The sequence below is a fragment of the Podarcis cretensis genome (genome assembly GCF_951804945.1).
Source record: "Podarcis cretensis genome assembly, chromosome: 1".
NCBI classification, from domain to species: Eukaryota; Metazoa; Chordata; class Lepidosauria; order Squamata; family Lacertidae; genus Podarcis; species Podarcis cretensis.
In genome coordinates, this window is record NC_137170.1 from 90,075,716 (window position 1) to 90,102,362 (window position 26,647).

General features: G+C 43.5%; 2 protein-coding genes across 5 annotated transcripts in view; both read right to left on the bottom strand.

Annotated features, from left to right (window-relative positions):
• Positions 1-1,486: 1,486 nt before the first annotated feature.
• RPL37A (ribosomal protein L37a) lies at positions 1,487-6,608 on the bottom strand. Its single transcript, XM_079969740.1, has 4 exons — positions 6,527-6,608; positions 4,489-4,617; positions 2,965-3,047; positions 1,487-1,631 (listed from the first exon to the last, which is right to left on the bottom strand). Exons 1-4 carry the CDS (start codon positions 6,527-6,529, stop codon positions 1,568-1,570), a joined length of 279 nt encoding a protein of 92 aa, XP_079825866.1. The 5' UTR covers positions 6,530-6,608; the 3' UTR covers positions 1,487-1,567.
• Positions 6,609-9,470: 2,862 nt separating this feature from the next.
• Positions 9,471-26,647, bottom strand: part of SMARCAL1 (SNF2 related chromatin remodeling annealing helicase 1) — a 38,176-nt gene continuing 20,999 nt past the window's right edge. For 3 of the 4 annotated variants that reach the window (XM_079968711.1, XM_079968713.1, XM_079968712.1), the window contains exons 10-17: positions 23,804-23,944; positions 20,484-20,702; positions 18,766-18,836; positions 18,059-18,161; positions 16,288-16,470; positions 14,622-14,722; positions 10,889-10,988; positions 9,471-9,921 (exon numbers count right to left, since the gene is read on the bottom strand). In XM_079968711.1, coding sequence (XP_079824837.1) covers positions 9,727-9,921; positions 10,889-10,988; positions 14,622-14,722; positions 16,288-16,470; positions 18,059-18,161; positions 18,766-18,836; positions 20,484-20,702; positions 23,804-23,944 — 1,113 coding nt within the window. In that variant the 3' untranslated portion in view covers positions 9,471-9,726. The remainder of the gene's footprint in view (positions 9,922-10,888; positions 10,989-14,621; positions 14,723-16,287; positions 16,471-18,058; positions 18,162-18,765; positions 18,837-20,483; positions 20,703-23,803; positions 23,945-26,647) is intronic. The other variant, XM_079968714.1, reaches the window with a different exon arrangement.

Genomic DNA, 26,647 nt, shown 5'->3' on the forward strand with positions numbered 1-26,647 from the left:
ACACATCTTACCACTTTGCAGGGAAACCCACAAGTACTGCCTTGTCTCCAGTCCCTCTTGAAAGAGTTGCGGTGGTAAGGCAAATATAGATTAATGCCTGCAGGTGAGGCAATCTGCTATTGCAGGAAGTCTCCAAGCAGAGCCCACTTGAATTATCTGCAGCTTTGGTAAAAAAAAAAAAAATGACTATAAGCCTCCATGAGATCCACAACAGCTAGGAAGTTCCTTTGCTGGAAAATATCCACTACTGCATTGAGGCTTTCCATCATACCTACTTCTAAAAGAAAGGAAATGGCTAACTGATAAAACTACCTTCTGAACAACATTGTTTAGAAGAGAGATGTGCTCAGTATCTTGAGATTCAAGAGAAAAGAACACATCAGATTTTTTAAAAAAGTGATTTGAATAGACATCAAATTTTTTTAAAAAACCGATTTCAGACAAAAACAATTGTTGGATGTATAAGGTGCTGATTTTTTGAGTTTTTGTTACGTTCCAAGTTAAAGTTTAAATATGGCAACAATGTTTAGCCGAGATTTCTGCATTGCATGGGGTTGGACTAGACGACCCTTGGGTCCCATTCAACCCTACAAAAATATGATTCCCAAATGCTTTGAACTCAGCCAGTTATCTGTGTGGAAAGTGTCTCACTCACTGCACTGGCAAAATACTGGCATCCCATTAGAAAAATGTGGAAAATGCAGGGCAGAGTAATCCTCAGTCCCAATTTCTGCACGCCTGCTAGGGATCAGGATTTGGCAAAAGTGCCCCTCTACCAGTATGGAGGGCCCTGCTGTCCCCACCAGGTGCAGTGAGGACACATTACCTCTGGCAAAGCTATTTTGGGTGGCACATGGAACAGAGCAATGCTGGTGCTAGATCCACCGATGAAAAGGTAGCTCAACTCTTGGAGACAGCTGATTTTTGCCCTGATGCCATAGCAGCCTGCAGCTGGTGGAACAAAACCATCCACACATTCACTGCCCCAGTCAGGAGGGAATCTGCTGCTCCCTGTCCTTCCAATTAGGATCGCTCCTTTTTCCGAAAATAGAATTCTACAAGTATTCATGAGGCGTTAATAGCATTTTCTGTTCTGTACCTGAGCTCCATTTAGATTTGGAAGAGTAACTTTTGGTTAAAGATTTACAGACAGATAGAGATCACATGCTGGCAAAAATATCAGCTAAGTGGGATCAATTTCAATGTGAGTGATTATGTGCTTAACTCTCCTACCAAAATCAGCATGACTTACAAGCACTTCATTTTGCATGCTTTAATTTGTTCCATTATACTTTTATTGAGATGTTACTGCTTGGCAAATATGTCTACATTCTATTTTAACTTGACCTTATTTGGAATCCACATGTATAGCACATTATTGCTACTCTTACATAAACCAACTGATATTTTGTGCAGAAAGGGAAAAAGCAAGATCAAAAAGGTACACTGCCTATAGGACTATTCTTACACAAAACACCCAACAGGGTTCAATGTTCACAACCACCTTTAATTGACAATAAGGACATGAACTGTAGAGGAAGAGCAACAGTGGAACAAAAATATGCTTCTACTGGTCTTTTAACTCCTTCAGTCTTCTGATGGCAGATTTCACTGTCACCGCTGAAGTGGTGCTGGAAGAAACAAAAAGTATCACTATTATTTCAAATGAGACAAACAATTAGCAGTTTCTGTAATAAGCTTTTAAACATTTTTTTAGAACTAACAAGAGTCAGCTAAATGAAATGTTTAATAGTGCATACAAAATGTTGGGGTTCTTCTTCTTTACTTTAGATGATAATAATAATAATTTATTATTTATACTCTGCCCATCTGGCTGGATTTCCCCAGCCACTGAGTGACTTCCAACAAAATATTAAAAATACAATAAAACATCAGACACAAAAAACTTCCCTAAACAGGGCTGCCTTCAGATGTCTTCTAAAAGTCAGATACTTGTAGTTGTTTATTTCCTTGACATCGGATGGGAGGGTGTTCCAGAGGGCAGGTGCCACTACTGAGAAGTAGCAACCATGAGGACTGCTCCCTCCCTTTGCATCTAGTGTTATTTTTTAAACACATAGTGTCAAACCTCTTACGTCCGCCTCTGCTTGCATCCATTTCACCCAACGTCCGTGGCAGGTTTGCCACCGTTCACACACGCGCAGAAGCGGCGATTGCAGCCCATGCCTGCGCACAATGGCGCCTCTCCCAGCGACCCATCTCTACCTCCGGAACGGATTATTGTCACAGGTAGAGGTTCCATTGTACATGTTTGATAATCACATTATTAATGCCACATGTAGTTAGGGTTTTAGAGAAGATGTGGTTAGAATACTCTGCTTCAGGGATGCCCAACAGGTCAATGGCAGGGGTCCGTGGTAAATCGCGGTTGACCCCCCCCCAAAAAAAACCTCAACGACTTCCTAAAAAAAGCCAACAACTTTTGTCAATCCAATGGATAGATCACTACCAGCTTTTGTTATTGTGGGAGTAGATCACAGTCTCTTGTAAGCTGGACATCCCTGCTCTATTTAAATAACTTTTACCTTCCCTTTCACTCCCAAACATTGATCACTGTGAAGTTGAAGAGAAAATGTTTGATATACAACCATGAACCGTTTTTCAAGGGGATTAGACAAATGAATTAGAGAAGACTACCTAGTCATTGCAGCTATGTACTATCTCCTGTGTCAGAGGAAGCATGCCTCTAAATACCAGCTGCTGAGAGTCAAGAGCAGGAATGCACTTCTACACGTCCTGCTTGAGTGTATCATAGGGTTCAGGTTAACCACACCACTGCAAAAGCAGAATCCTGGACTAGATGGGTCCTTGGTCTGATTCAGCAGGGCTCTTCTTAATTTACTTTCCAATAGCATATCAAACGCCACACAGCACCCACCACAGATGAAAATGGAACATTCCCCCCAGGCGCGCATACCCCTCAACCAATATAATTTCCCTTACTTGTATGTCCAAGCGCCACCAGCTACTGTTTTCATACAAGAGCCACAGTGCCAGATACCCACAGCTTTCCTCTTCATTTTGGTCTGTAAGAAAAACACAAAAGCTACTTACTTCCACGGGAGCATCTACCATACCACATCACTTCCATCAAAATGCATCTCAGCATCTACTCAACACTTTAAACACACAACACAGAACATGGTTTGTTTTTTTTTTTAAAGGTGATAATAATGCACGTTTTAAACCCTACACACATGAATTTGCATAGAATCAGGTCTGAGCAAATGTAAGCTCAGGACCACACACCAAAAAACGCCACATGTTCTGAAACAGCAAGCACATATTGGGAGAACCGTTTAGCCCAGAGGTAGGCAACCTAAGGCCCGTGGGCCACAAGAGGCCCACGGGGGTCATTTAGCCGGCCAACGAGCCGCCCCTGAACCAAGTCGCCCACTTGGCGAGTCCCTGCGCGCTGTGCTAAACCAGCACAGCACCGCAACTCGCTTCCGCTGCCCTGGAAATTGCGTCTGCACATGTGCAGATGCCGGAAATCACATCTACGAAGACACCAGAAATCACACCTGCAGATGCGCAATCTGGTCCGCAGAGGGATCTCCCTGGAGTGAACTGGCCCAGGTGAGGTAAACCTTGCCAACCCCTGGTTTAGCCCCATGGATTCTCTATTAGGTGCTTCCACAGGGGGTCAGTCCTATCAACCCCCCATTTAACCTCTACTTGAAATGGTGGTGTGGTCACTCAAGAGTTTTGTAGCCTGCTGTTGTTATGATGCAGCTCTACTTCTCTTCATCGTCAGCAGCTGAGGCCATGGATGTGCTGAATCAGTGCCTGGCACCATTCACATAACAAAAACTACTACAGTCGTACCTTGTTTTGCGACCGGGATCCGTTCTGGAGCCCCGGCTACTAGCCGAAAAGGACACAGGGCAAAGTACCGCGTCTGCGCAAAGCATGATTTAGCGCTTCTGCGCATGCGCAAGTGGCAAACCCGGAAGTAACCCATTCCGGTACTTCCAGGTTTGCCGCAGGCGTTCGCCGGAATGTACGCTAGACAAGGCAGACGTTCACGGAGGTATTATTGTATAGAGTTCCTTTCAACTCTACAATTCTATGAATTTTCAAAAGTAGGGGGCTCATGGCTTAATTATTAAAAAACAATGGGTCCACAGTATTTAACTAACCAGTGATCTACAGCATTTGTAGCACTCTAGTGCTGTTGGACTATAATTCCCACCATCTCTAATCATTGGTCATGCCAGCTGGGGCTGAATACTGTTGAATCTACAACACCTGGAGGGCCACAGGTTCCTCATACCTACTCTATACTCTCATGAATTTGATTATAAATGATGGTTACTTTCAAGCCTCTTTAAGTTGATTATTACCAAGAATACTATGCCTGAGCAGTTTAGTTAGCACAAAAGGCAAAATATGACTATTAAGTGGAGTTTTGGAAAAAATGAAATTATGGACTGGGAGTTCTGCAGTAAAAGAGGGTGCACTTACCTTGCCACAGAAGGAGCAAGTATATTTAGCATGCTGGCTAATTTCAATCTTCTTCACCATTTTCCTCAGGGAAGCTCCATATCGGGTACCATATTTACCCACAATCCCAACCTTCTTGGTTCGTTTGGCCTATTACCATTGTGGGGGGGGGGGAGAGAAGCACATTAAATTTTCATTTCTGGCAACTATACCCACACTTACAACAATTAACAGCCTGACTCAAGGCATGTTTACTCAGAAGACATGGTGAACTCAGAAAAACACAAATTCCAAGTTAAAACCATTTATTTCCAGTGTAGTAATGCCTAACAACTTGTAATAGATACTGAACTGGCATAGTGACCAGGATATATAATCCTAAATGTGATGGGGATGGAACCCACACATTTAGGATTATGTATCCTGGTCACTATGCTAGTTCAGTATCTATTGGACTGCAGCAGTCATCTATGTTCTACAAGTGTCTTATTTGCAAAGGTAACTGCAAAATAAAATAAATTGCAAAATAAAATACCAGGGGATGGGGAGGGTGTTTTCTGCAAAGTAAATGCTTCTTTTTAAATATTTTTTTGTCATAGAATGAGAGGGCAGCTCCCTTGCCAACCGTATTTATATTCTGCTCTTTTTTTCAAGAACCTATGAGGATGAGTTTTTCTTATTTGATTCTCACAACAACTGCTGACAGATAGTAGTAGGCAAAGCCCTCACCCCTCCAGCTTTACAGCCTGAGGCCTCCCCAGATAAAGTTAAAACAACGTGCTATGTGTGACACCACAAACAGAACTTTCATACCGGCCCTTTTAGTACAAATGACACAAAACATTATCCCCCTGTTCAGGCAAGCTCCCACAATCAATTACCCTAGAGCACGAACAGGGGCACATGGGCCCTCCAGGTGTTGCTGGACAACCATTCCCACCACCCCTAACTACTGGCAATGCTGGCTGGGGCCTTTAAGGGTCCAACAGAGGGCCAGATTCCCATCACCTGGGCACTGGTAAAAGATCTGCTCAACCCACCTAATGCAAATTACAGACCCTTTCTTCTTCCAAAGGTTCTGATGGAAAGGCCTTTAGCCTTTTTATTCCAGATCTAGGATCAGAGGCTGGCGAGACCCACAAGGTGGTGAAAAATCCTTGGCAGACTTTTTTTGCCAAAGCATTTCAAACACACGCTTAAGAGGACAAACCCTGTTCTAATTATTCCTAGGAACAATACAATTTTCTCTCACTGAAACAATCCAGAAGATCTGAGCACCTTTGATCTTGGAAAGGGGGGAAGCGAGAATGCAGACAAAAGGAAGAAAAGGAGCAGCAACCAAGGATGACGAGCAAAGGCCGACCTAATTTAAGAACCGGCTAAGCTTTTCTTGCAGGTAACCAGGCAGCAGAGGGCAGCCGATCCCTGTGCCACATTCATTTTTAATGTGTGTGCATGCATTGCAACATCAGTCCTAAGCTGGTGGGTCAGGACCTACCAGGTCCATGCAGAGCATAGCTTTCAAAAGGACCTTTCGGGATTCCTTAGCCACCTCCTGCAGCAACTGCTTAAGACCAGGCACCCCCAAACTCGGCCCTCCAGATGTTTTGAGACTACAATTCCCATCATCCCTGACCACTGGTCCTGTTAGCTAGGGATGATGGGAGTTGTAGTCCCAAAACAGCTGGAGGGCCGAGTTTATGGATGCCAGCTAAAGACGAAGCTGACAACCCCTCTCTACTTTCCATCGTTTAATTTAAACTGGAGGAGGAGCAGGGAAAGAAAAACACTCTCCAGCTGGCCGCCGCGCCTAGTCAAGCGAGGCTTGAACTCAGCCCGCCGCGACCACCATCCCTCTCCCTCGCCTCCAGCGCCCCTTCCTCCAAGCCGGCTTCCCCAAGCGCCGGCGCCGATCAAAACTGCCCCCAATGCTCGGCTGCCTGGATTAGCCTGTCCCCATGTTTCCCACCCCCGGCGAATCCCGTGCGGGAGAGGCGAGCGACGGAGAGGATGGCGGCGGATAAAACCCGAGTACCAAAGGAAAAGAGCGGTTGCTCACCATCTTGCTACCGCTGCAGGCCGCAGAGAGAGAGAGAAGGAAGTGCCCTCTGCGCACGCGCAATGTCCCGCCCGGCCAAGAAGTGTGACGCAACCGTTGAGACCGAGGAAGCGATAGTAGGATTGTCTGCGCGCCAGGAGGTACTGCGACTCTATGGTCAAGCCTTCCTCGTTGCTCTAGCTTTTCAGTTGTTGCCTCGAATAGAGAGTAGCAGCCGCCTTAGTAGACGCGACAACTGTGAACGACTTACAGTAACTGCATCGTGCTTAAGGCACCGTACAGTAACTCCCTTTGGATACTAATCTTGCATTTTGACCCAAGCATAACAGAAAATAAGTCAGTATACTAGGGGAGGACAGAGTCAAAAGGCTGGGACACTGGGCAATGGCTGAATAATATGAAAATGCAATGTGCTATATTCATTTTTAATACGTGTGCATGCATTGCAGCATCAGTCCTGAACTGGTGGGTCAGGACCTACCAGGTCCATGCAGAGCTTGTCTGAGGGTCTGGGCGTGAGTCTTGTTTGAATAAAGTTACAAACTCAAAACAAAAAAGCAGCTGGTCTCTGGTGGTGGCCTCCAGCCCGCTTAACCCTCCAAGCTCCAGGGCAAGTGTACCCAGGGTGCCCTCGCCCCTGTACAGGCCTGGGACTTACCACTAGTTAATGGTCTGATGCAGGCGGGTCACAACAACAGCATTACTACAGAAATACAGTGGTACCTCGGGTTAAGAACTTAATTCGTTCAGGAGGTCTGTTCTTAACCTGAAACTGTTCTTAACCTGAAGCACCATTTTAGCTAATGGGGCCTCCCGCTGCCGCTGCACGATTTCTGTTCTCATCCTGAAGCAAAGTTCTTAACCCGAGGTAATATTTCTGGGTTAGCGGAGTCTGTAACCTGAAGGGTATGTAACCTGAGGTACCACTGTATGTGGTTAAAAAAACTTATGAAATGGGTGCCCATATGCAGGCTTGGGTTAAAAGTAGCTCCTGAAGACGACTGCCTTAAAGGATCCACAGGGCAGTTTAGCATCGGTATAAAGGAATGCCTTTGGGCAGCTTTGGTAGGAAAATGCAGTTGTGATGCACACAGAGATTTGTTACAGCCAGACTGGGCTGCTGTATTGAGCTGCCTCCAAAGAACATCCAGAAATGTCAGCTGGCACAAAATGCAGCTCCAGTCATACTAACCAGAGCCGGTTGTATGGAGTGTAGTTCCACTTTTATACCAGTTTCACCATTAATTAGCTGCTATAATCCCAAATCTTAACCCGAAAGCATAAATGAAAGGGCCAAGGAACTCACCCGTTGAAGGCAATTTCCCAATTCAAGCACCATTACCAAAAAGGTCCTGTCTCCACAGCTACACCACTGCACATCAGATGGTGGGATGAGGACAGAGAGAAGGGCCTTGGAAAATTAGCTGCAAATGGGACTACTACTATGGGAGAATGAGGTTTTGAATTAAAGTCATATACAATAAAGGTTAATTTCAAAGTATTTTATAATTTTGTTTCTTTCAATCAAAGTGAAATCACCTGGAGGAAACAAAGAAAATCCTGGAATATAGATCCACTGAGTTCTGCTTGTGTAGACAACCTGATTCTGCAGCTGACTCAGTTCAATGAATGGTAAACAAAGGTAGCTTGGTGGAAGGGTACATAAATTGCATGCAAAAAGGTCTCCTGTTCAATTCCCACCACCTCCAGGTGGGGCAAGAAAAGACAACTGCCAAAACCATAGCTGCTGCCAAGTCAGTTGTAGACAATACACCAAGCAGACCAGTGCTTTGATTCTGTATAAGGCAGCTTCCTATTTTCTAAACCAAGTTATGCAGGAAGGCCAGAATCAACATAAGCTCGCTATTCAAATTGGTCAGTGCAGAAGTGTGAGCAAATCCCATCCCCTATATAGATGTGGCCTGGACTTGTGCTTTGGTGCTTGTAAGAAAAGGCTTGCTGGGCTTGAGTAAAAGCAAAGATGCTAAATGACAGAGGATGGGTGGAAGAGCAAAGTATGCTCTACAGGTTTCCTGTTGCCTACCTGGAATAGAATCTGAAGCTTGCCAAGTCTCTTCTCCCACAAGGAATTACCCATCTATGACAAGGGTGGAAAACCTGTGGCCCTCCAGATGTTGCTGGACTCCATATGTTGTTGGACTCCAGCTCCCATCTGCCCCAACCAGCATGGCCAATGGTCATGGATTATGGGAGCTGCAGTCCAGCAACTCCTGGAAGACCATGGGTTTCTCAGCCTTAGGTAAAGGTAAAGGACCCCTGGATGGTTAAGTCCAGTCAAAGGTGACTGAGGTTGCGGCACTCATCTCACTTTCAAACTGAGGGAGCTGGCATTTGTCCACAAACAGCTTTCTGAGTTGTGGCCAGCATGACTAAACCACTTCTGGTGCAACGGAATACTGACGGAAGCCAGAGCACACAGAAAAGCTGTTTACCTTCCCTCCACAGCAGTACCTATTTATCTACTTGCACTGGTGTGCTTTCAAATTGCTAGGCTGGCAGAAGCTGGAACAGAGCAACAGGAGCTTACCCTGTTGTATGGATTCGAACCACCAACCTTCTCACCCTGAGCCTCTAACAAGTCTTATATCTGGTTCTAGTTTATTGTAAGTTACGGATTCAAGGAAAACAAACAATTAAAGCATGCCTTCTTTTTCAATACCACTGTGCAAACAAACAAATATTTATTTTAGAAAATGTAACCAGAAGTGTTCCCTTTCTCATAGAATTTTACAGGCCTGCCCTCAAAATAGGCACCCCACAGTTCTTTCTAGCAGTTTCTTGCTTAATTATTTAAATCTGTCCCACGAGAATAGAATTGTTGAAAGCCTCTAAACTTGCCAAACAGGATTTATTTGCTGCATGAGGAGGAGTATTCCATCTCTCAAGAAATCCTGTGGAGAGGTATTAAACGCAGAGCTGCAGCAAAGATTCAAGTAGTAAAACTCATCTGTATCACTGCAGATTTTATTGGAGTCAGGGTAGAGCCACAGATTCTTGATTTCCCAGCTAGAGAAGCAATAAAAAGAAGGCAGCTAAAGCTGTTCAAATCAGCAAACAGGCTAACCCATCTTAAAAATAGATATTTATTTTAACAATCAAAGCAATTTTCACTGATTATTCTTTTTGCCCTCCTTTAAATACAATCTTCGTTAACAAAAAAAGCGCAACATTTTCTGAGTTTACTGTCTGCAAAAATATTCATCAACACGCCGTTTCTTGCACAGACTTGATTCCGTTTCACTTGATGGAGTCTGTGGTCCAGAACCTTCGCATGCATCAACCATTTCCACAAGCAGGGCTTCATCCATATCATCTGCATCCTCCGAGAAGGTCCTCTGGAAAAGGTTTAAGATGGTCTCCTGATTTTGGTCCTGCTATGAAATTAAAGAGGGACATCACTGGCAAGCAGGCAAAAGAGCTCTGCTAGTCAACAGAGAAAAGACTAAGAAAACAGTCAATAGAGGAGAGATGGAGGCGTTCCCCAAGTTAATAAGATGCAGACTGGACCATCAGCCTTCCTTCCTCTCCCTGCTATTTGAGTGGTAAAGAGAAATGGGACACACTGAAATAGGAGGAGGATCTCTCAAGAGCAAAGGACGGAGCTTCTCCGTCAAAGTCATTGCAATGAGTGACACCATCCAATAGCTGCCTTTTGATTCAAGCATGGCCGCTGTCCACAGAAGGAATCAGAACGTGATAAGTCATGCCTGGAGATGCCTGAATAATTGCTTTTTTATGCTTTTATTGCAGGGGTGGGAAATCTGTGGCCCTCCAGATGCTGTTGGACTACAACGCCTATCAGCACCTGCCAGCATCGGTAATGGGAATGATGGGAATTGTAATCCAACACCACCTGGAGGGACTCATGTTTCCTACCCCAGCTTTATTGCACGAAAGACCATGCACCTTGGAGAGAAACTAAGCCTCCAGGAACTTAAAGGTAAAGGTAAAGGTACCCCTGCCCGTACGGGCCAGTCTTGACAGACTCTGGGGTTGTGCGCCCATCTCACTTAAGAGGCCAGGGGCCAGCGCTGTCCGGAGACACTTCCGGGTCACGTGGCCAGCGTGACATCGCTGCTCTGGCCAGAGCCAGAGCCAGAGCCGCACACGGAAACGCCGTTTACCTTCCCGCTGGTAAGCAGTCCCTATTTATCTACTTGCACCCGGAGGTGCTTTCGAACTGCTAGGTTGGCAGGCGCTGGGACCGAGCAGCGGGAGCGCACCCCGCCGCAGGGATTCGAACCGCCGACCTTTCGATCGGCAAGCCCTAGGCGCTGAGGCTTTAACCCACAGCGCCACCTGCGTCCCTCTCCAGGAACTTAGTTTAATGTTAAAAGTTACCTTGTAGAAGAAGTAATCTGTAGCCTCGGCTGTCTCAGAGAACTTGGCTTCAGACAGGCCAGCTTCCCCTAAGACTCTGATCTTCTCTTGAATCATTGGCCTAGTGGAGAATACAGGCATTACAATTACAAAGAAGAGTCAAGCAAGCATCTTTCTTAGTGAAAGCACTGAACTAACTATAAGCATTGAACTACTCAGCCAGTAAGCAGAGGACATCACAGATGAGGATTTCCCCCCCCCCATTACTTTGCTGCACACTAGTTCCCTATATTCCATTCTGAAGGAAATCAGCCCTGAGTGCTCACTGGAAGGACAGATTGTGAAGCTGAGGCTCCAGTACTTTGGCCACCTCATGAGAAGAGAAGACTCCCTGGAAAAGACCCTGATGTTGGGAAAGATGGAGGGCACAAGGAGAAGGGGGCGACAGAGGACGAGATGGTTGGATAGTGTTTTCGAGGTTACCAGCATGAGTCTGACCAAGCTGCGGGGGGCAGTGGAGGACAGGAGTGCCTGGCGTTCTCTGGTCCATGGGGTCACGAAGAGTCGGACACGACTAAACGACTAAACAACAACAAAGTTCCCTATATACTGTCTTCTCAGATTTCTATGTGAAGATGTCAAACATCTGCATTTTAAATTCCACTCCCCCCCCCATCCCCCCAAAATACCAATTCCTTCACAATGAATTTGGGATATTTTGCTTGGAAGTGGAGGAATGTGGGAAACACCAAGGAATAACAGGGATACCAGGAAAGATAGAGACAAGCATTTGTGCTGCCCAGCAAAGTCCATCTTCTGCCTCTGTTATTTCAAAACATTGCTATATAGACACATCTCCCCTTCTAGCCTAGGAGGACTGAGAACTTGCACCTATAGAAAATACCAAGAGCTCTGGAAAAATAGCAGTTTGCTTTATTACTGCAGCTGTGCATATCCCTAAAGTTAAAAACTAATTCCCATGTGTAGACAAGCTGGCTGCCAGCATAGGCTTAGCAAGAGGGCAAGTCTGGATCCCTGCTGAGAGGGGTGAGAGGGGAGAATCCTGCAGGGAAATATTGTTTTGAAAATGAATGAAACCCCATGCCATTTAGAAAGACAACACTGGGGTCTGCATGCACAGCCAAAGTCTTCAGATGACCATCAGTGCCAGGTGAACACTTGCACTCAACTCCACCCCAGTGAACAATCTGAAGGGGAGAGAGTGGCTGTAAGACAGGAATGAGGAACCTCTGGGCCCCCCATATGTCGCTGGACTCCAACTTCCATCAGTTCCAGCTAGCATGGCCAATAGTGAGGGATCATGGGAATTGTAGTCCAACATTGGAGGGCCCTGGATTATTTACTCCTGTTGTAAGGAATAAAAACAAAGCCTGTGTTCTACTTAGTCAGCTCCCGAAACTCTAATTTCATGAAAGTCAGGGTGTGGTATGATAATGCAACCTAAGAAGTTTTCTGATTAGAGACAGAAAGAAAGAACAACATTATCTGAAAATACACTGTCGTATGTCTGAATTTTTGAACATGCACAGGCTGAGAGCTGGAAGCAGAGAAGAGAAACATGAAGACATGCTTAGAACAACAACAACAAAAAGGTAGTGGGTAGATTTCAGCAAAGATTAAATTATTATAGTCTAAAACCGTGAAAATTTCTGAGACTGGGGGTGAAAAGTTAACACATAAGATAGGCAACAGACTATACAGGACAAATGAAAGTCAGTGAAACCCAGATGGTGCAAAGATGTAAATGAAAGGAAGATGGACAGATTTTACAGCTAAGGGACCCAGAAAGGGAAGAACATAAGGCCTGTGTGTGGATAGAAGACCATATGCAAAGAGCCCAAGTTGGGAGACTAGCAATTAACAGTGCAAGCTTATAAGTGTAAGAGTAAGTCCCATTGACTGTACAGGATTGCAGCCTATTCAACAAGGAGCAAAACAAACAAACAAAAGTGCAACTAATTAAAAAGAAAATAATTTGTTTTTAAGTAAAAGTGTTATGAAAATATTTAAACATTCTGCACAGAGCAAGGGGTCCTTTTTTTCTGTCAATGGACACTCTCTCTTTATAACCTTCCTATAACCAGCCCGTCAACCAGCCACATGAAATTTCTGAGCACTTTTCAAACACAGCCCCATGTAGAGCTCATTACAGTAATCCAATGCTTATTATCACTGTGGTTAAGGGGATGCCCATCAAAAGCCCAGCTGCCACCATCAGCCCAAGCGAGCTCTGCTACATGGCAAGTTTGCCACTGCTCACTCCCACTGGTGAGCGCCATGTTCACATAAGGCAGCAGCTCATCTGTGACAGCTGCAATTGCTATGCAATAAATACGGTCCTGCAAATCAGCCTCAAGATTAAAAAAACCAGAATGTCGCTTCTTTTCAACGGAAGGCAACGCTTCATACGAAAACACAAACTTTCCACTACCCAAGTGTTCTCACAGAGCCTCGTGGAAAGAGACAGGGGAACAACCCCCACCCTGGCAAACAGCACATTTTCTTCCACTCTCGCACTAACCATTTTGTGGACAGAAATTTACAAGTAAAATGGGGAAATGACTGTCATTAGTTTTCTTTCATGTGTGGGCGATATGTCATCTCCTAGTTTCTTCTGAGGGAAGGGTATAATTATTTGCAAAGCTGATATTCAGGGCTCCAGGGAGTACAAAACATCTGATGATGTGCCTTGTCTTGCTGCCGGTGGGCCATTTTCCCACCTCCACCTTGTAACACAATCCTCACAAGCCTATAGGCGTTTCTGGCTTCATCCTACTTTTCTTCTCAGTCATGATTGTGGACTGCTGGAGAGGTGTAACAGAAGTTACAGAAGGAATATGCTAGCTAAGCATGAGTAGACCCAACCCGACTACTTGGCTCTGGTCTTCAGATCCTCCACCCCAAAAAACCCATCTTGAGCGCATTGCAAGCTCAGAGTGAGCAATAACCTGAGGTGGCTTGCATTTCTTCACTTAAACCCTTGCAAAATGCTGAAAACCAAGGAACAATCAAGTACCAGTCATCATGCACTTGAATGACACTTGTGATAAACAGGAAAGATGCTGATTTTCCAAAACTGATTCTGATTGCAAGAGCAGAGCGCTTCCAGACTCCAGGTGCTTTTGTAATAGTCTAGCATGCTCAGGTTGTGGGGAAAGTCATTGAGCAGTGCTGATGTAACATTTGGCTGCTCACTACCCATGGGCCCCAAGTGGAATCAAAGGGTTCTAACTGGGTGACCTTCATCCTCTCACGATCAAAGTTCTAAAAAACAGCATGGAAGGGGGAGATGGAGAGGACCAACAGAATCATAGAATTGTAGAGTTGGAAGTGACCATGAAGGTCATCTAGTCCAGCCTCCAGAAATGTGGGAATCTTTTGCCCAACTCAACCCCATGATTAGGGCTGGGTGATATATAGATCTGTCACCCAAAATGAGTTTGAGGTCCATATCATGATACCAGTTTCATAATTTTTGACCTGACAATATATTACAAATCATGGTGTGTGGGGGTGGGTGGGTGATTTTGCACTATACAAAAATCACAATGTGGGGGAAACCATGAAGCTGGTCAATGCCTCTAAATAGTTCCATTCCTTATTTCGGGCACTGTGATATATCAGTATATCGCAATGTTTAGCTGGTGATGTTTTGCAATGTTGAAAACCAGGTATAGTCCAGCCCTACCCATGACCCCGAGAATAAGAGTCTCATGCTCAACCAGCTTCCTACCACAAGTAATCATCAGCTGTGCCTTTTGCTACCAAGTAGTGAACATCCACAGAATTTGTTTGCCCAATTCGGTGTGCCCGATCTTCTGCTTGGATCAAAACCTGCATTAAAAAAACAAATATGCGAATTAGGGAAAAAAAGAGAGAGAGGAGAGCAATTACTGTTGCTACAACCCCTAACAATAAACCAATGAATCATTATGCTTGGCACAGAGCAGATGGCACTCTCCTTGCTGACAAGAATTATTAAAATGTAAAGAACGAACGACCGAAAAGAAAGCATTTCACAAAAAGGAAACACTGAGGATCAAAGAGGGAGCTAACATTCACAAGGTGACTCAAAATGGGCTAGCTTGTCACTTTGTGTACTTCTATTTTCACAATGGTAAGAACAAATGAAGACCCCAGCAGAATCAGGCCAGATTCCCATATGGGATTCTGTTCCCACAGTAGTCAACTAGACGCCTAGATAAGAGTGCAATAACACTCATGGCCAGTAACCACTGCAAACCTAATCCTCCATGAAATGAGTCAGAATGTTCCATTAAAACAGCACAAAAGAGGTACTGTTTGAAAGTGTACAAAGTTTATTCCAAACTACAGTTACGATACCAAAGTTGCTGGCATCCGCCTGTCTTGGGAGACAATGGAGCACTTACAATGTACAGATCATGACATTAACCTAAGCACTGCAATGTATTTCAGTATGTGGTTATTGGAGCAAAGGCCTTCTACGGCATTCTTGCCAACTTCATTTTGAGAGGAGAAAATTGGGGATGGGGCTGCTGGACTGTAAAAATGGAATCCCGAATTAAAGCTCAACCTCTTACCTAGATGCACAAGTGACTTAGGGAAAGCCTCTCTCTCTCTCTCACCCCCAGCTACCCATCTTCAGAAGAGGAGCAAGAGTGGTGTACCTCATACAAGTTGTGACTTTAAGGACAACGGCTTGCATACAGTAGCGCAAACAGAGTTACATACATACAAAAAGGACTTCTTCTGCTCTCCCTTCTGCTCCTGAGGAACCCCCAACCCTTAGGAGAAGATTGGGGGACAGGGGGTCACTGAAGAGAGAGCAGAGGAAGGTGAGAGTTCAGATGAAGTCTGTTGTACAAACAAAGTGATAGTGCTTGGTGTAACCCAATCGGCAAAATCCCAGAAAGGTTAGTCATGGCTAAATCCAGTTAACTGGAGCTTAGCTGCATCCATGTCGTTGTTTTTTAACTAGGTTTTGCTCAGTAAAGATTGTAGAGGACTTGACAAATGATAAATAGGTGTAATTGTTAAAGGGCAACCTTAGCCACGCAAACACCTGAAGTGGAGCAGGAGGGAGATTTGACTGAACAGTTTTGTAGTCATTAGGCCGCAAGAGTGTGTTTTGGTTCAACAAAGCCAAATCAAGCAGACTATCAGCAATGTTTATTTGTAGTGGGAGCTGAGTAATCAGCAGTAGTATTAAATACTATATGCAAAACATGTATCACCACCAGACAGATACTCATTTTTATAGGTTCCATCTAACAACCATAGCTACAAAGTCATTGTACTTTAACACATAAAGTACACAATCCAGTTTCCTCACAAATAGCCTCTTATGGTTTTATCTTAAACTCTGAACAGCGTCCTTTCAGGAGGAGCACCCCCAGACAGTATCCAAGCTATCTTACCCCAGGGTTCCAGAACAGCTCTGCAAACACAACCAAATCAGCGGACGATAAGGTGAGCCCCATGTTAGCTGCCGTTAAGGAGAGGACAGCCACAGAGTGCTTGTCAGAGAACTGGAACTCTTGGCAGAGGGACTGGCGCTCAGCTGAGGGTGTGGAGCCGTCAATGCGAATGTACCCAATAAGCTGAAAGGGAAGGTGAGGAAACAAGGGGTCACTTATCATCAGGGCTTGCTCCTCTCTCCTCACTTGGCTGAAAACTGGAGCCATGCCAAATGGAGCATTGGGATCCCACTCCTTCACTAGTCAAGTTGCGAAGCAGATAATTTATCTTACATTTGTTATATTTTTGACCTGCCTTCGCTCCAAGCAGGTTAGAGTTGCTAGTTACAGATAGGTAGCCGTGTTGGTCTGCCATAGTCAAAACAAAATAAAAAAAATTATTTCCAGTAGCACCTTAAAGACCAACTAAGTTAGTTCTTGGTATGAGCTTTCGTGTGCATGCACACGAAAGCTCATATCAAGAACTAACTTAGTTGGTCTTTAAGGTGCTACTGGAAATAATTTTTTTATTTAGAGTTGCTAGGTAGTTGTACTTGTCCAGGCTTGCTGGCCATCAGTTATCACATACCTGCCAGCCAATCCCAATAAACAGGAGTTGTTGGCTGGTTAGCTAATTTACCCCCAGACACTCCCTCATGCCATCTGGCCCTTCATTCTCTCTGACCCTTCTCCCCACTGCTTGGAACAGGTAACAAGGTTCTCATCCTGACACTCAGCCCAGTACTATAATAAACAATTTCTGATATCTTTGAAGAGCGAGAACATTATCTAGGAAAACCTATTTTAAATTGCCTTAGCACATATTTAAGGCAGCCCTGACATATGAAGGCCATTGATACCAGGGACATCGAGGTGAACTTGAATCTGGGAGAGCTGCATTAAATCTTGGCTAAATACAGATGCCACGGATGAGGAAGGTTATTATCTTTCTGGAACCAAATGCTTTCCCTTCCAATGAAGGCTAGAACATGCAGTACAGGGAAGGCCTGTGAGCTGTTGTATTTATGAGGGACAGAAGTGCCACAAATGTCACATGACCACACCTTTCAATTTGATTAGCATCTCCCCAGCACAACTTATGGAGCAGGTAGGAGCTGCTCTCTGGCCTAGCTCTGAAACTTGGAAGCACCCAGAGCCAGTGGGACTTCTCTGAAGCTCACTGGGATGTCAGAAACAAAGCTCCAAGTCAGGGGAGTGGCAGGGTCAATGGCAAACACACAGGGAATTTTTGGCTACAGGGAATTTTGCTACAGAAATTATGTTAGATGGCTATTCAGTTGGCAGGGAGGAATGCTAATGAGTCAGTTTTACATGTAATTATTTATATTCTTCATACTGTTTAAACTTTATATAGGTCAACTTTTCATGCCTGCTTCGTTTTAACAAGTTGGGTTTTTTTTAAAGCTTTAGTTCATGACATGCTATTGATTTGAAATATGAGAACTGACAGCCGGAAGATTATCTTTAACGCATTTAATCCCTCCTGATGTTGACTGGTTTACTTCAAGGTTATTAATCCCAGTGGCCAGGTTTGTATTTTGTGAATTCTGGAAAACACTAGACAAGATGGCAGTAAGAAAATGTACGCAATGGGTTTTTATACACCATTGTGAATAGTTCCAGGCAGCTTTGTATTGTGCCAATGATACAAGAGTTTACCAGGATCTCCAAGTCCTGGAAAAGGAGTAGTAATAAATGCAGATCAATTTACCTTTTCCTCCAGTTTCTCACAGATTGTGTCCAGGATGAGTTTGTGATGAGCGAATACCAGAAACTTTTCTCTTCCACTTTCCAATAAATCAAAGATATATTCTCTACAGTGAACGAGAAGTGGGGGATAGGAGGCTCAGAAGATACACATATGATTGTTGTTCCAGTCAGTGTATGGTCCTAGATCAGTGGTCCTCAACTTTTATTTTATTCAGAGAACTGGAAATTCAGCCAAATCCCAGTTCCAAGGACCTGTTTCTCACATGTAGTTGAAACTACGGACCATTTTTGAAGACTATAAAGGTCAGGACTTTTCCCAACTGCAACGAACATATTACGTCAAAATCTCTGCATCAAAATATGATCAGTTGTTTTCTACTGAAGATCTATCCGCACGTCACCTTGTACAAAATAGGTTTAATACATTTGAAATGAAAGCAAATAGGACTCAATTTGCTTATTTTCAGCAGAACCAGAAAATCTTATCTCAGCCCTCTGCACAATGGGTAACTTTAACGATAACATTTCTGTAAAATATTTGCCAGGCTGGTTCAATACCGAGACCAATGCTACAATGCTTAAATGTTTTAATTAACATTTTCCCCAAACTTGATTTCGCTGCCAATCTTGTCTTGCAGTTTCCTTTCCACTGTAGCAAGAATCGCCTAGTCAGGTAGGTTTGTGTGATACTGTGAAACAGCAACTTACATGATACAGTGAATTTTGGCTTCAGCAGTCCTGTTGTAAAAGAGAAAGAGAGCTTCCTTCTGTTCTTGTTTCTGCAAACAGATATTTGAAAAACCCGTCAGTTAGGTCCAGAAGGTTGTAGCTAGCAGTACAATGACTAGTGGGATTCACATGTGGCAGATTTCTGCAGCCACAATTCTAAAAGATGACATGCTTGAATTTTTAAAATATATTTACACAAGTATAAACCTCCATTGCCCCCGCGTATGTTTTGTTTGCTTTGCCAAACCTGGATAATTTGCTCTGCTGTGGAATTATTAAAGGTGCCATTATTAAAGGTGAAGTGAGAAATAAACACCCTATGGAAACCAAAAGAGGTGCAAGGACCTTTAATCGGCTCTAGCAGGAGTAAGAGTAGGAATGAGAATTCCCCCTCTAGCTCAACGTGTTGTTATTTGATTAAACTTTTTATCCTAAATCTAGCACAGGCCTAATTATAAAGCAGACTTGGGCCACTAAATGCAACTCTAAAAATGTCCTGTCTGAATACAACATAAATATTTCATACAGGTACTGTCATTGGAGTTTATGAGGATGTCCAGCTCTCTGATAAGCATGCACATAATGACAAAGACATATTCCCCTTTCAATAATGTGTGAAATGGACCTAACCTGCAGGCTTCTGACTTTCGTTGCCATAGCTGAAGAACTTTACTGAGGGATATGCAGGTTTTATCATGAGGCAGCTGCCATCTGTGCTGGAGGAGACTCTTGAGAGTCCCATGGACTGCAAGAAGATCAAACCTATCCATTCTTAAGGAAATCAGCCCTGAGTGCTCACTGGAAGGACAGATCCTGAAGCTGAGGCTCCAATACTTTGGCCACCTCATGAGAAGAGAAGACTCCCTGGAAAAGACCCTGATGTTGGGAAAGATGGAGGGCACAAGCAGAAGGGGACGACAGAGGACGAGATGGTTGGATAGTGTTCTCAAAGCTAGCAGCATGAGTTTGACCAAACTGTGGGAGGCAGTGAAAGACAGGAGTGCCTGGCGTGCTCTGGTCCATGGGGTCATGAAGAGTCGGACACGACTAAACAACAACAAGCTGCCATCTGTCCCTGCTAGGTCTTGATGGAAGTTACCCCAGCAAACACTAGGCTGGCACTTTTTCCTCTCTCCTGAGGACATGCAGAGTCAACAACACAGGTTCCAAAGTTGGTCCCTGTCAACTGCCTGGAACAAGAGCTAAGCAGTGGAGACAGAGCTACCCTTCTCCTGTCTATCGTATCTCGAACTATGCAGACAGAAACTCAGTTCAGACATCACAGCAAGCCATGGTTTGTACTAACCACAGTTATGAACCAGTAACATGGTTTGAGCTTTCAAACGTACAACAGGCAAACCACAGTTTACAGCCAATTGTCTGTTTTCGTTTCCTCTCTCTTCAGCACGCAGCTTCAGAAATTTGTTGCTCTCTCCCATCTCCATGGTTCAGCAACCTCTAGAGACGGAGCACAGCAAGAACCATGACTGTGCTTTGTCGGTAGTTTGTAGAATGGCAAACCAGAGCACAAACTGCAGCTTGATATTGTGACATTGCAACCCTTTGGAAACCCAGGTTTGTAAACTGGCACAGGGTTCAGATGTAAACAGCACACTGTATATTTAGATTTTTAAGCAACCGTTCGTCATTGTGATGAAATGCAGCCATGTTCTCGCCCAACAATATTTCCGACTCACACTCTTATAGCCCTTGGCCATTTCTTTTGCAGCCACTGCCAGCTCAGCCTTTGTCCTTGCGTTAATGCCTTCAGGAGCTACCACCACCATTCTGCGTTGCTTTGCAGGGAGCTGAGAGAGCACGTCAGACTTCAGGCGACGGATCATGACGGATTCTTCCAGCAGAAGCTTCAGTTCACCAAGGTTGGATGATCCAGAATAATCCCACCCCCAAGGCCGCTGAGTGGAATAGACGCACAAGAGGAAACAAAAACTTTAAAACATCATCAGTAGCATCATCACTCATGCAAGAACTGTGAGTATACTGCACATCTATGTACTGGGATTCAGATACGGAACAGAACTTGAATTTTTAAAATAATACTAATAAGAAGGTTTGAGCTTACACGAGTGCTAAGAAACATTTGGAAAAGTGTTCTAGTGATCCAAAAACCAAATGGAGTTCCAGGCTGAGCATTAGTGTGATAACCAATATGCAAAGAGAATTCCCCAAAGATTTTAATCTCTGTCATCCTTTCCAACTGTAACTGTAACTGTGCTGTAATTTGTATGTTCATCTGAGGTCAGGAACAGAAATCACACAAGTGAATGAGAAGTGTTCACTATTTTTGGTTGTTTTAGTCCACAAAAGTTATGTAAATAATTACCTTGTTTTCTGCATTTTTTTAAATGTTTCCCATCCATTGAAATGCCTTTTTAAAACGTTTATTTATTTTATTACATGAATTACGTTAGTCTCAAGTATCTACTATGGCTGAAACTAACAATGTAGGTTTCAGCAGAAGCAGAGCAGAGGAAGGTATCTGGGTTGAAGATATTGCCGGAGGATGTCTGATTGGAGGAGTAAGGCAAATCATGGGCATGTCAGTGCAAGACATTTAGGAGCACACATCTGGAGTCTGTTTCTCAGGTATGTCACTAATAAATAAGAGCAGGCTTCCTCAACCTCGGCCCTCCAGATGTTTTAGGCCTACAGATCTTCAGAAAATAAAACTCTGCAGCTAGCAGCGCATTCATTATCTGCACTCCTTCGGCTTATTCAGAACCCTGTTGGCAATTAAAGAGAGCCTCAAAGCATAATCATCTTATTGACAACGTTCAACGGCCTTGTAAAACTACATCCGCTAAAAACATGCATGCCCTGGATTCCTAGAATATCAAACAGCAAAGTTAAGAAGCCGCTTTTTTTGACCCGGGCCATTCTCAGTGGAAGAAACTACTTGGTCGCATGTTTCAGCAAAGCTCCTGAACTTCTCCTGGCTGAGCATCTGTGACAACCTACGTGCACTTTTCTGTCTTTTAATGCTCACTATTCACATCACCTGCTTTGAAAAATGGCTCGATGGCAACTATAAAATTTGGCACATAAATAAAAACAGGTGACGTTTCATTTGTTGCACTTTTTTATGAGCAAGAAGTGCCAAGGAGTTGTGGATCGTAAACCAATAAACTAATTCCATCTTTGCTTATTGCATCTGCTAGAGATTTGTGGTCTTCTGCCATGAAGCTAAATCAATTCCGTTTAAAATGGAGTATTTTTCGGGGTCTTGTTTTTTTAAACTGAGGTGTTCATGTTTGAGATTTTCTTGTTGCTGTTTAACCCAGACAATACAATTTATATTAAGACTATATCCTACTTTTATTATGGCAATTTCTATCCTTATGGATCCCAGAGCAATGTTTAATCATATTTTTGAGCAACTCAGGGAAGAATTACACATCACAAAGACAACAGGGAAAGGAACATTGGCAAAGAGGGAGGGGAGCAGGTAGGAGAAGAACTTTAACCCTTCTCTTGCCCACCAATTCCTCTTCCCATCCTGCACCACTATCAGCTGGGCTGGAGAAAGCCTGGTAATGGGGAAAACAGCAGAGGGAGGGTGTTTTTGGGAAGAGTTGGTGGTGCAAGAAGGGTTGAGGGCCCACAGAATCCTTGAAGGATGACCTGAAACAGGGGAATTCACAACAGAAAGAAATGAAGAAAAAGTTAGAATGAAGAAAAAAACAGTAGATAAGGAATAGTGATAACCACATATACCTCAGACATTAGGAATGCCATAAAGCAGAGAGAATCAATGTCTTTCCATTATAAGATAGCATTATAAATATGAAGAAATACTAAGTCTGAAAGAACTGGGGTTTGTCATGGCCTTTGGCCAGAACAATAATCAAATATGTATGTATGTATGTATGTATGTATGTATGTATGTATTTGCCCGTTAACCTTTTGCCTCCCATTAAAAACAAGAAAAGTACCTCAATGGGTCTATATTTGAGCAAAATGGGTATGACCCATTAGGACTGGGCCTGGCGCATGTACAAAAGTGAAAGGAGTGTGTTTGTGTGAAGTTATTCAGAGCAGGAAAGACAAAGAAGGTCAATATATTATGATAAAAGGAAGCTTGGACAGATGAGTTTAATATCAGTGAATATTTATGTAGTACTCAGTCGTCAGATGAGTGTTTCTTATCAACTAATTGAAGATCTACTCTGTTTAGGGGAAAGTGAAATAGCAACTGGAGGGAATTTTAATGAAGGTATAAATGCAGGCAAAGAAGCAGACATGATACAATCACGAATGCACTGCAAAAGCAAGCATTATCCCTTGAGATGTTACAGCTTGTTGATATTTGCAAACATCATAATCATAATTAGAAGAATTATACCTTCTGTTTCATACCACATTGGAATATCTGATTTAGTGGTAAATATAAAGAAAAAAAGAATAGCATTTAATCATGCTCATATTTTTGGTAGCTTAAAACTCATTAATCAAAAAGCATATTGGAGACTGAATCCTTTTTCCATTTAGGAATACAGAACTAACGGATTCATAGTAATGTCCAATTCCATATATTTTTCCTTGTCAATATTACACCTCAGAATATGGGGCCAGTTATCAATATGATTGATGACAACACTATTTATGACATTGCACACTGATCAATTTAATGAGTTAATTGGTAATCACAGAGGTCATGTTCAGTCAGGCTTTCTTAGTTGGTGAACAATCTAGTTGGTGAACAACTAGGCTAGGCAGAAGCTAGCCAAGGCTTCAGGTAAAAGTCGATCCCAGCCCTAACACTTGGCTAGGAACCTTTTAACTGGAGATGCTTGAGAAATGGCAGAAAATCTTACAGTAACCATGGAGCTATGGCCAGTTGTCACTACGGAAATCTGCCCTTTCGCAGCAAGACGTCACTGAGAGATTGTAAAGGGAATAGCAGTGCACAAAACGCTTCATGGAATGGAAGGTTATTATTATTTCCAAATAATAATTTCCTGGCTTCTGCTTTGCCAAGGATAGAGACTCACGTTACCTGCTTAGCATCACAGTAGCGGAGCCCGAAGGCATGGAACTGAGAGAAGAAGGATGGTCTGACAGCTGCAATCTGCGTATAAAGCTCTGCAGGGCGGGACATGGCAGGGGTTCCGGACAACAAGATGACTCGTTTGGCAGCCTGGGGATATAAATGTTGCAAAAGGTTAATTACGTGGCTGCTATCACACGTAGAGATTCGAGGACACCCAAAAAGGTAAACATGGCCCTAACTAGCAGAGCTAACACAGCACAGTGGGTTAGCAGACCCCACCGCTAGGCAGACTGACATGGCTTCCTCAGACGGCAGATTTTGAGTAACATGAAAGAGCAACAGTGTGTTATGATTATGTGTTTTTTTCTGCCAGGGAGAGATGCTTATGAGGCTTCCAGGTGCCAAAATAACTTGGCTGGCCTTGGGTACCATACACCTTGATTTGGTGATAGTGGTGATAGGCATTAAATATGCTGTTCTGCCTCAAGGAGCAAAATGTCTTGGGCTGGCCCAAGAAGTCCCCTGTTCGACTCTTGGCTCTGCTGGCAACTAACTAGGTGGTCTTAGGCATGTCCCTCTCGGCCTCAGCTCCCATATCTGCAATGTAGAGATAACAATAATGTTTTATCTGAAAGAGTTGTTGTGAAGCCCACTGAAGAGAGCATACTTGGAACTCTCAAAGAAAGCATGGTATAAATGCCAACATGTACAGTGGTACCTCGGGTTACAGACGCTTCAGGTTACAGACACTTCAGGTTACAGACTCCGCTAATCCAGAAATAGTATCTCGGGTTAGGAACTTTGCTTCAGGATGAGAATAGAAATCGCGCAGCGGCAGCTGTGGGAGGCCCCATTAGCTAAAGTGGTACCTCAGGTTAAGAACAGTTTCAGGTTAAGAACGGACCTCCAGAACGAATTAAGTTCTTAACCTGAGGTACCACTGTATTGTAATTAGAAGTAACACAATCATTCCCATTTTGCTTTGTTAGATGACACTCATAGTGGTGGTGGTGATGGATACCCATCTGTCTCAAGAGACAATGAAGTGTGCCCCTGGGATGAAGTAAAACCACTGTGTGACCTCCCCTGGGTGCAAGCCTGGGTAGTGTGTATGGATCCTCAGCTGGACCTCCCTCTTGGCCTCTGATGTGGTCCAAAGGAAATCAGAGCAATCAACTTGGCTGCAGGAGTTGCCGGAAGGAGGCGTACATTGTACCATCCAACCATCTTAGGGACTCCACTCTGGATTTGTGTAGGGTTTACACAAGGTTGGTACAATGTGGACACACCAGCAAGAGTTTGGATTGGCTCTGCCGCTACGCCGACCCCAGGGCAGCCTCCTATCACCTCACCCCACCTCCCTCCCAGTGACCGGCCGTGTTCCTGACATCTGGAAGCCAGGTAAGCGGTACAGTCCTACCCAGCCAACTGCTATGGGGTGACATGAGCATCAGCAGCACAATTCCTGCAATGAGAATGTTCTTTGTATGATGAAAGGTGACACCGAGAAGACATTTCCCCAAAGAGAAATTCAAGAATCATAGGCATATTCAAATGCAGAGCCAATGATACAATAGCCAGATCCCTGCACTGGGTATCAAAAGGCTTCAAAGAGCAGGAGGAAGGATGAGGAAATACCAGAAAATAAAAATGATTCAATATGCAAAAGTGTCTTATTCTCCTACAGTGATTTACTGGATTTTTAATGATGTTCACAGCATGTGGCCTACAGCATGCTGCCTGGCATGCTTTGCATTATGGCTACTATTTAAATGCTCATTGTGCTGGATATACAATTGTAACCATCCTCCCGATTCCTTCTTATTCTGCCCTTGTCAGCTGTTTAACATTTAAAGTGTGTGTTGCCCTGCCTGACACGAAATGGAAATATCTGATGGTAATTTCAATGCAGAAGTTTGCTTCTTGGGAGAGAATGAAATGGGACCGGAGGGGAGACAGCATCTGCACGTTTGGGGAAATTTCATTTCTGTCATAAAACAGTATTATAACTCATGCCCGCTGCAACTTTGGAATAAGGTTAGGATCTAACTAAATATCACGGATGCAAACAACCTAAAGTATATCCATCACACCTGGGACATTCAAATTACACCCAAAAGGGAACAATTTGAAAATGGCAGTGTTTTGACATTAGATAGTAGCAGAGCTCCTACACCCACCCTTTAGGAAAACAGAGCTTTCAAAAACTCTTAAGCAGAGAAAGAAAGAATTCTGGAAGACCTTAAGGACTAGAATCCTTTTTACAACTATATTCATTCCTCAAAAGCAAACTGATTTATATTTCCATATTTCATATTCATGCTCAGTCTGATTCATATTTCCAACAGCATTCATATTTCCATTTTTTAAAATAATAATAAAAAAGGACAGTGCCAGATTCTGCCAGTTCCAAAGCACACCTGATGTTAAGGGTTCACTTGGAAAATCATGCTAATCTAAATATTGTGTAAATTAAACTTCTTGATTAATTTTATAGGTTCAAAAAGTGCCCCTACACAATCCTCAACACCTGGTTGCAGAGCAACAACAGTGTTTTGTGAAGAATTTAGGTTTCCTCAGTAGGGACACAAGGTACATTACTATGAATAATTACTTCTGAAAACTCATGGTGCTTCAAACTTAGCTCCATGTTTTATACATGGGCCTACTTGAAGATTCCATACATCACTGCCTTAAAGCGATTTCCTCAGAAATTTTTATAAGGAAGTAAAAAAATGGATATTAAGAAATGCTACTTTATCTTCAGAAGCAATCAATGCCTAAGTGATATCAAAGATTAAGCTTTTAATATTATAATTATGCCTATTTTTTCTCAGAAGTATTATATTC